General features: G+C 42.0%; 1 protein-coding gene across 24 annotated transcripts in view; it reads left to right on the plus strand.

The window, feature by feature from the left end:
- KCNMA1 (potassium calcium-activated channel subfamily M alpha 1) overlaps positions 1-9903 on the plus strand; it is a 762349-nt gene extending 752446 nt beyond the window's left edge. For 9 of the 24 annotated variants that reach the window (XM_068982839.1, XM_068982847.1, XM_068982836.1 and 6 more), the window contains 2 exons: positions 69-293; positions 9749-9773. In XM_068982839.1, coding sequence (XP_068838940.1) covers positions 69-293; positions 9749-9773 — 250 coding nt within the window. Of the gene's footprint in view, positions 1-68; positions 319-2609; positions 2639-9748 lie in introns of those variants that run through there. The other 15 variants (XM_068982841.1, XM_068982838.1, XM_068982845.1 and 12 more) reach the window with 4 other exon arrangements.
- Positions 9904-10789: the final 886 nt, after the last annotated feature.

Below are 10789 nucleotides of genomic sequence, written 5' to 3' on the forward strand. Positions count from 1 at the left end.
TGGTTCAGAGAGGGGAAATCTCCCCCACATTATCCTCATGCTGTGACTTCTTTGCTCTCCGCATCCAGGTATGTCATCACCAACCCCCCGTACGAGTTTGAGCTCGTGCCGACGGACCTGATCTTCTGCTTAATGCAGTTTGACCACAACGCCGGCCAGTCCCGGGCCAGCCTCTCCCATTCCTCCCACTCGTCCCAGTCCTCTAGCAAGAAGAGCTCCTCCGTCCACTCCATCCCATCCACGGCAAACCGGCAGAACCGGCCCAAGTCCCGGGAGTCCCGAGACAAACAGAAGTACGTGCAGGAAGAGCGGCTCTGATGTGTGTATCCACTGCCTCCGTGTGTGAAACTGTATCTGCCACTCATTTCCCCAGTGGGTGTTTCCAACAGTAACTTCCCCCATTTTCCCCTGTAGTCCCTCCCTTTTTTTTACACATATTTGCATATGTATGATAGTGTGCATGTGGTTGTCATTTTTATTCCACCACCATAAAACCCTTGAGCACAACAGCAAATAAGCAGACGGACCAAAAGTTATTTATGATTCTAGGGGAAAAATAACCCAAAGGCATGGCTCCAGACATAAATTGCTCACTGCAGGAATGAGTTCACAGATGAGAAGGGAGTGCTTGTGATCCCCACGTCAGTTATGCAGAGCAAGTTTAGTTAGCGTAGAAGAGAAGTTTATTCTGATGTATCAGTTTTATCAGGGTGCTTTGGGTTTTGATTTTGTTGTTATTTTCCTTTCTTTCCTTCTCTTGATTTTTTTACATATACACAATTATATATATATATATATATACACACACACACACACACACACACACACATACACACACACATATTTGAAACAAGCAACCCAAAAGCAACAGAAACATATCTACCGGTTGTTTCTACTCTCTGGGCCGAAGTATCTCAAAGCATTTGAAAGTCTTTTGCCATTTGGGTAGGTGATGAAATGCACTTGCTTGTTAGAACATCGGAGATTTTTTTTTAGTACTCACCAAGGCCTTTTGTCCCAGAGCTAACTTCCTTTGAGAGTCTACAGGAACATTTCTACTCTTACTGTGGCAGAAAGACTAGTATTCCCTTCTTGGATGTATCAAATGCAAGCCATTTCATTTAAGTGAAAAGAGGTTTGATTGCATATTGTTATTCTGTCTCCTTATGCTGCCATATGAATAGCTATGTTTTTTCTCTCACTTTTGACATTTGGGATGAAAAGCCATATGTATCATAAATATCAGATGTAAGTCATTAAAAACTGCCTTCCTGGGACTTTCACATCTTTTAAAAGGTGAATTACCTACCTTATGTACAGAATAAATAATGCTCAGGAAAGAGCAAGTATTTTTCCACGCATTCTCTGGGGACCTTTTTACTCCCCTTTGTTTGATCAGCTAGGGCCCCAGTGCCATGGAGGAGCAAGGGCTGGGGCCATGGTAGAGAGAGCGGAAGATAAACCCAGCGGCAGATCATGTTTTTCTAGAAGCCAGCATGCTAAATAAATCAGAATGTAGGAGGATCAAGCCACAGTTGACTCCACAAAGACAAAAGCCAGCTTCAACTGTTGGCACAGCTGCATGATGCTGGCTGTTCCAGAGCAGAAAGCCAGTGGGAGAAATTCCTCATCGTCAGTTTCTTTAACGTAGCCAATCTACTTAGGCAGGTGAATGACAGTCATAGAGAAGGACCCCTTGTCATTAACAGACGGGAGAGAAGAAAAAGAGTGCAACAGTGAGCCAAATACATTTTGGTATAATTCTTCTTTCATTTTCTTTCTTTCTTTTTTAAAACAGTTAGTAAGCATGAGCAAAAAAGTAGAGAAATACCCTTTTTTCAAGATACAGTTTTCAGATATTTTATGCATGCAAACCATGCTTTAAGCAAAGTACAGTAGTTCTTAAATATTGGCCAACTCCGCCATAATCAAATTCTTGTGAGGATGGACTAGCCTTGGGCTGCTATATATATATATATTTGAAATGTTTATTTGAAAACAAATTTCACTGAACAGCACAGGTGTTGGTGGGGGGGAGGAAAATGTCACAGCTGTAACCATCTCTAAAAAGGTGTTTTTATGGTGAATGTTTTGGGTTTAGATTTTGAATCCCCTGTCCCCCCAAGCATGATAGTTTTTGAGATCTGCTTGCTGTGTGAATTGACAAGCACTTTTACTGACGAAATAGTGAGGCTTAGTCAAAATCTCCATCCCCACACCCAAGACAGGGCAAGGCAGTGTTCCAATCAGTATTCGAGTGGGCAGTCATTGTATACATGGATATTAAAAAGCCCTATCAGTGGAAGATTTTTTCAAATTATTTTTGTCCCTGTGTATTGATTTATACATTACATACAACTATCTTTTTATATATAATTATATATACACATATATACGTATATATGTATATGTATATATATACATACACACACATATCCCCTAGGTTTGGATCATGAAGAGCTATTCATGCATTCTTTGCAAAGGAGGTTATAAAGTTATGCCCTCAGAACATTTATAACTATAAGAATGTGCCAGTTAAAGTGCTCAACAGGAAATATGACAGTTTAAAAGCGTTGTAAAACTCACATAGCTTACTTCTCTCTCTAAAGTGCAACAAGGATGAATAGAATGGGCCAAGGTATGACAATTAATGGTTCTGCATGACCTAGCCACTGCTGGGGGTTTTCTTCTATAACGTTGTCCTTGTGAAAACTTTTGTGAAATTAAAAAAAAAAAGGAGTTACAAATTTTATTCTGTTATTGGTTTGTTTATCTTTATTTTTATTGTTCTGTTTGTGGGTTTATTTATTTCCTTTTGCTTTTTTTTTCTCCCCTCCCCACCTCCCCTCCTCTCCCCTTCCTTCTTCTCCCCCTTCCTCCACTTTCTAAATTGCTCAGTGCAATGAGGCTGTCCTGCTGCTACCGCTAGACCCCTTAGAGTTTGTTTTGGTGTTCTTGGGGTTGGGGTTGGGTAATCTGGGGGGAACTTCTCTCCATCTGGCTTGCCTTTCAATCTGCACGTGGCCTCCCTGCCCACCTTGGTACCTTGCTCCAAGTCCAAAAGCATTTTCCCATCAAGAAACCCAGCTTCCTCCACCTCCCCCCATTACCATCACCCCAACCAAGTACCCGTCAGTCTGTCCACATCTCTGTGTTTATCTTGGCAAGACCAACTAAATCCAGTGATAATGCCAAGTGATAAACTTTTCTGGAAAACATTTGCAGCTCTTCCACTTGGCAAACCTGCTTCTTGGTGAATAGTTTGCCCTCCTTTCGATTTAAACCAGGAGGATTATTAATGGTTAAAAAAAAAAAAAAATTGGTCTTCTTGAAGTTGGATCAGAATGACTCCCAAATTAAAGCCGTTCAGCTATATGTATCGACCCAATAGCCCATACCCAGTTATCTGGGGGTTGATGATTCAGCCTCTGTATTACCTGGGTCTCTTCTCCCACCTGCCTTTCAGACATTTGTGAAATCCCAACCAGAGACTGGGCAGATAGAGAGAAGTAAATCCAAAATGCGTTTTCTATACAATCTGTTAGCAGCTATGATGAGATGATCTTGTGATGGGAATGGAGTGGGAACAGACTGACTTGCAGTGAAATTTGGGGATGTTCTCTGGACTTCTACAATTGAAAGCTAATTGTACTTGGCTAATGATATATTCAGTGATGAAAAAGGTATCATTATTACTTCTGTTTTTTATGAGTCCAAACTACTATATTGTTCTTTCCTCAGTTGAATGAAGACTCTCTTCCATTGTTTTATATGTGACTCCCAAACTTCTCATCCTTCTTTCAGGTTCTCTTGGGAAGGAGGTATTCAAGGTTTTCATGTGATACCTCTCCTCTTCCCCCTCCCCACCCAAAAAATAAGTAGGTCAGGGTGGAAAGTTAAAGGTTATTTGAAGAGAAAGTATGTGTACTTAAAGAGAACAACAGCCAGAAACTCAATTATCTGCACCATTCTAAAAGAGAAGCAATTTGTAAGCCATTCAGTTCAATTTGTTTTAGGCTTTGAAAGGGGTAAAGCTTAAGTAAATGGATAGACCAGGAGGCCCAGTGAAACCTCAGCTTCAACACTCAGGTGATCATGAAATCAACATCCCTAATGGCTGCTACCCAGGCCCCTTCCTGAAGCCAGTTCAAACGGATGGAGAGAGACTTGGACCCTTACAGTGACATTTCTACCGCGATTAGGAGAGGTTTCAAATTCTGAGTTTGTTTAGTGACTAAGTAGTGTCCAACTCTTTTGTGACTCCACGGACTGTAGCCTGCCAGTCTCCTCAGTCCATGGATTTCCCAGGCCAGAATACTGGAGTGGGTAGCCATTTCTTTCTCCAGGGGATCTTCCAGACCCAGGGATCGAACCCAGGTCTCCTGCATTGCAAGCAGATTCTTTACCATCTGAGCCACCAGGGAAGACCATACAGGCTATGACCCAGAACCCTATTCTCAATATGTGCTCAATAAGTATTTTTGAAATAAACTGATCTTAAATATTGTTATATCTTTAGTCATTCGATAAATTATCTTCACCTCCTTGGCTTATCTTACAAAAATCCAAGGAATGCCTGGAGGTGTTTCATAGTGCAATCATGCCGTTGGCACTTTCTTGGGCTGAGTACACAGCTTCTGAGAGAAGGGAACAGTCCTGTAAGTTCAGTGAGAGGAGAGACATGACTGTGCCTTCTGCCAACATCATCAAGATCCCAGATGACCAGAAAAACCTTTTGACTGGCTCCTCTTCAGCATGGGAAAAGCTGAAAGGTGTCTGTATCCCAATAGAGACAATTAAATCAACCTGCCAGGTTTCTATAGCAACAGGCTCCTGAAGGAGAAAGAAGAGGGTGCAGAAACTTCAGGGACTGCAGAAGTCAAGACAGGGTAAAAAAAAAAAAAAAAAAAAATCAGTGTCTCAATCAGCTTCTTTCAGCCCATCACTGCTTTGCCATAAGGTGAAGTAGATGTGGGCACCTGTCACTAACCTCGTAGACTATGTCCCACCAGGAGGTTGTACATCCATCACCTAGGGAGGTAAGAGGGATTATTCCCCTGCCACTTGAAAGGGAGGAGTGAAAGTCAGTCGTTATGGAGTGTCAGGAGGGAGCAGTTGTTCTGCTTAAGGAACGGCAGCATCAGACTTACAGTTAAAAGGGGTCACACCGGACAACTGCAAAGGAGCAAGACAGCTTTTATAAGGGAAAATTACTCTGATTCTATTGCAGTTTTCCTTTCGAGCCATACTTTATCCATGGGAAGGAGAGGAGACAGTAGGGGTGGGTGGGGTCCACTGGGGCCTTGGGGTCTGCTGGGCAGAGGGTGAAGGCCAGACTAGCTCTCAGAAGCTCTCACACAGTATTACCTTTGAAGGATTGAGCTCTTTGTTAGCTCTTACTGTTCTCAATTATTATCTCTATCCAAATGGAATCTTTCCCTTTCAAACCCTTTCTGTTTCAACCTCAGCTAGTGGTATAGCAAGAAAAGGCCCAATTATTCCACATACCTTTGCTGTATCATCATCTCCCCTTTCATGTGCTCTTCTCCTGGGAGTGTTGAGAGAAAAGGCCAGATCCCACAGCACTGACAACCCACAGCTGGCCGAAAACCCAGCAGTTACGTCAGCCCAGATCACGAGCCGCTCTCTGCCATAGCCCACTCCTCTGGGATCCGTCATGGCTGGAGGAAGTCCTGACCCTTATTCTAGACCTTCAAATGTCAGTGATGAAAGTAGCAACGGAAGACACAGATGGCTTGCAGGTGGGGTAGGGCACCTCCCAAGTTGAAAGCCAATATTTCAAAGACACAAGCACCCCTGAATGCTGTCACCCCTTCCTTTCCTCCTCTTCCTAAGGAGGGATATCCAGTCAAATCCTTCACCATCTCTGCTGCACAATCCCCAGTCTTCTGGGCAGCACCCAGGTTTACACACCTCAGTTCTCCACCCCTAGTTCACATTGTAATCACACACTGTAATCTCCACCCCTGTAATCACACCAAGTATCACCTATTCTTATGTCCTTTGGCACTGAGAGTACTCATATTCATGCTAACCTTATGCATGGTTAACTAACCATAACTAAAAACTAACACCCTCCAAGTGCTTACCGTGAGTCAGACATTCTTCTAAGCACTGTATGTATATTAACTCATTAAGTTCTCCAGACAACCTCAGATGTAGATGCAGTTAGTATTTCCATCTGAAAGATACAGAATTCAAGGGACAGATTTGTTCGAAGTCACTCAGCCAGGAAATACCAGACAGGTGTTTAAAACTAAAGTCCATGAACTTTATGCTATAATGCCCCCTAATGTTACCAATAATACTGATAGCCTTAACAGCTCCCATTGACGTATCATGTATGTAGATAAGTGCTTCATGGACACTAACCCTTTCATCCAAACAACATCATTAGAAAGATCATTAGCCTCATTTTACAGAAGAGAAACTGAAGTTAAGATAAGTTATGTAACAACCCACTCAGAGCCAGGAATTAGTATGTGAGAGAGCCAGACGCCCTTGGCCTTACCTACGGTCCTCTGCCATCTCCTTGGTTGCAGTGGATGGCTTGTGGCCTGTCTGGTCTTGATAGGTGATGCCTCCCAATGGCAGGGTCATGACTCTTTGCAGTTATTTTCTGAGTTTGATCTATCAGCCTACTTGTCACAGACTGAAATGCCACTTCTTCCTTGACTTGAGGCACGTCACACATTCTACTCACAGTGATGACACCATGTACCACATCTTCAAGACCTTATTAACAAATGAATTTCTTTTTCTTTGGCAGGGAGGAGGGCCTCAAAACCAGATCCATTGCCCTTCTCATTCTAGGGATAAAAATAAAGCCCCCAGAAATCTTTCTGGCTTGTGGGATATGACAGGAAGAGGAGACCAGCTCAGGGCTTTGGATTGACCTTGGACCACTCCAGCACTCTCTTGAATTCCTTGCCTGAGTACTCTTCCTTATGGCCAGTTTTGTAAGCACCCAGTGATGCAGCTCCTTCTTTGGAAGGCAAAGTTCGATAACCCAAAGTGTCATTGTCGTAGCAAGGCTCTCTCCATTGGAGCAGAATGACTGGCAGTCATTAAAGTGTGGTTCCTATCAAGCCTTTTGGGAGAAGCACCTTTGCCCCTACCCATTTTAGCATTCATCTGTTTCCATTTCTTCAACATCTTATCTAACCAAGTCTCCAACAACACAGCTGTTTATATCTTACAAGGCACCTGAATTAAAAAGCCTGTTTCTCAGGCTCATCACCAGGATATGCTTTAAAACAACTCCTTTCTGTGCAGAAGCTGAATGGCCAACACAGGGATGACTCTGCTTAGATTATTTTTATGGCAAGAAATGTAAAAGGAAAGAGAGAAAGGCACTTAAATGGGGAAATAATGCTCTCTTTCTTACAGACAGCAGAAGGAAATTGATACTCTCTCTGCCGTGAAAGGTCAAAATGCCAACTTTGAGTTGAACTGTAAAGACTAAATTCTGAACAATTATTCTCTGCACCAGTTGTAAAAATTTCAGCAAATTGCAGCTGTCTTAGGTCTTTCACCCAGAAGACCTACTCGTTTCCATCAGCAGAGTTCACTCTCCCTTCCAACCTGGCATGTCCAACCTAGCACTAAATCCTTTTGCAAAATCAGTCCACAGAAGGGTACAGCCAAAACCAAGGGCAGCTCAGGCAAACAGCACAGACACTGGGTTCAGCTCTTTGAAAATCATCCTTACACACAAACCACTGGAAAAAGTCAGAGTTTGAAATTGTTTCATCGGCCTGGCAATGCTTTTAAAACATGATAACCATCATACTTTACTCCTCTCTGAAAGGTTAGTTTAATCGTAGATCACAAAAAAATTGGTTTCCACAAATGCGTAATGGTTCATCTATGTCTCACTTGAACTAAATGGTTTTTTAAATGGAGCTGAAATTATTTTGATGTGTACACAGTCCCGGATTTCTATACAACCTTTTTTAACCAGCCCATCAGGAACCTTGCCTCTAAAGCCTCATTAATAATTCAGATGTGCTGATGACTTTAAAAGATCTATGGAATTGAAGCTTAGGAGAAAAAAAAAAAAAACTCTGCTTGACAAAAAGATAAATGAATGTAGAAAGAAGCTGTAGGAGTCTGGCAAGCTGTAGATCATCTCAGAACAGATTGTAACTTTATCATTCTGTCAGGGGGAATAATTTAAAGCACTTAATCAGTTAGCTTCACTGTGAGGATGTAGCATTATGAATTCCTATCGTCCAATCTGTTCAAATCAAAGTGAACTTAATTATAATAGGTGAGAGAGCCAGTGCAGAAAGGAGAGCGGGGTGGAGAATGATGCAAGAGGCAGGAAGTTTCCTGAGGAGGGGGTACACCGAGCTGCTGAACAAAGGGTAGTGAGTGAGCTTTCTCCAGGCTCAACTTAGTTTAGTGTCTACACTGGGGACCCAGGGCCCTGGACACAGCAAGAGGAAGCATGGACCAAGGAGAGACAAGCAGAGTGGTCAGGAGCTGATCGTAGGTGTCGGACCCATAGATCATTAGTCATACAGGGACACATACGCATGGTCCTCTATCAGGATCAAGCCAGGTGAGCAATTTTGTTAACATATCCAGCCAGGACCACTGACAAGGCAGTTATGAATTGTTCTGAAAGACAGAAGAGGAGGCCAGAGAGGCCATCGTCTCTATAGCAGTGGGCGTGCTTGAAAGCTTTTTCCTTTTTCTTTGCTTTTCCTAAAAGCCACTAAAATGAGGCATATGATTCTCAAGTTAGAATGCACGGTTTGCCCCGGTTACTTTGTATCTATACACGTGGCTGATTTCCCAGAATATTCCAGTGCAAAAAGAGGTAGGGATAAGGGCTGAGTCTTGTGAAATAGCACTAACTGCCGGGAGGATGCTAGGCCATTTCATCCTCACCCCAGCCTCTGAATGCCCTGACTCAGCATTCTCTTCAGTCATCTTTGGACCTAGGGTGAGAATGAAATGCCAAGGCTCTGTCAAGCTCCCTTGTTGACAGCTTGGGTGAGTATAGTCAGTTAAGATAGTGCCACTAGGAATTCTTTTCATAACTCCATACCAACAGAGAGTTTTATTGAAATTAAAGCCATCTCAAAAGCCTTTTAAAACATTGGTTGCTAATCTAATGTTTCACCCTCACTGGCCAGCAAAAATCTGTGGACTTACTTTAAGACTCCCAAAACTGGCTTCAAAAGAAATAAAGGAGTGTTGTAATTGAGATATACCTTTAAGTGAGCTTGTACAAGCAAAACCAGTTAAAGGCTGGGAGGAGGAAACCCTGCAGCGGATTCTTGATCTCAGTCTGTGGAAGGGACAGTGACCCTTCATCTCCACTCAAATCAATGGATGCACAAGTCTTTCTTTAGGTGCAACACCCATGCCTAATTCTTGTTATATTCGTCATCTCCTCACCACCAAAGCTTTTCAGGCCACCAAAGGAACCCCAGAGAACACTGCCAGAGTTAATCTTCCAACCCCTCTTTATTCTCTGAAGTCCACCCCTGGTGCCTCCAGGTCCCAATAGCCCGTTGGTTCGTCACTTGCTACAGAGGTATGTTTCAGGTTCTGGGGTTCTCCCTACACTTACCGTCTCTTTTAGCAACTACTCACTGTCAGCTTCTCTTGATTACCTTTTTGCATTTTTCAATGAACTTTCCAAAATCTTTGGCCTAGGACTAATTAAGCTTCTAATTTCTCCTTCTTGTTCTCTATCCGTTTTGCCCTTTAGCAGAAAAGAAATGGTTTACAGATGAACCGGATAATGCCTATCCCAGAAACATTCAAATCAAGCCCATGAGTACCCACATGGCTAACCAGATCAACCAATATAAATCCACAAGCAGCTTGATTCCACCAATCAGAGAAGTTGAAGATGAATGTTGACTCCCAGGAGACCAGAACTATTTTTTTTAAAGCCTGACAAACTTCATAAATGGTGACGTGACTTTTCTTCCTCTTAACATGCTGAATCACTGGTGGAAATGTTAGGATAAGCAAGAATTGCAAGAAAAATAGACAGATCTTTCTCCTTGTCTGCCTTGAATATTGCTTCCATGTATTTTGGAAAAGAAAATGATTTCATTTATAAATGAACATACTAAAATAGTCCTGTATAGCCTCTAGCATTTTAAATATTTTTATTTATTAGAAAGAAAATATATATTTTTTCTTTTTTTCTCATTGTCAAATATCTTCCCTATGTCTAACAATGCAAAATCAAAATGCCTAAGTGGCCAGACTCCTTAATGCATATTTCTCTTCTTTATCTCTTTCTTTGAGGAGAGTGATGGTCACCACCACAATTAATTGTAATTAAGGATACTGGATTATTAAGACAATTTTAAAATGACCCAATAATGTAAACATGTATTTTAGTAAATTAAAAAAAAAAAAAGACAAAAGGGGGCAGGTGAATTTCCTGGATGGATGTGTATTTTGGCTACACTGACACCAGCTCTTAATAAATGGAAACACTTATTTTCACTTTCAAAAGTCATATTTTTGTAGTTTTAGTTTTCATCCTGTATTTCTTATCCTTTTGTTCATATATTTAAAGGGAAGACCTTCTTGCAGCTTTTCTACAAATGCCAGATCGGGTTTACCCTGTCAACTAACAATACCAGAAGGGTTGTGAGCATGCCTGGGATGTGGAAGTTGAGGGCCAGATGCACAGAAGACATTTCTCTGTTTGTTGTCCCAATGGCGGGGATTCCTACATGCTGTTATGCTTCTCATTTCATACCTCCAAACCAACCAAGCAAGTAATTTC

The sequence above is a fragment of the Capricornis sumatraensis genome, chromosome 10, assembly GCF_032405125.1.
Source record: "Capricornis sumatraensis isolate serow.1 chromosome 10, serow.2, whole genome shotgun sequence".
In the NCBI taxonomy this organism is placed as follows: Eukaryota; Metazoa; Chordata; class Mammalia; order Artiodactyla; family Bovidae; genus Capricornis; species Capricornis sumatraensis.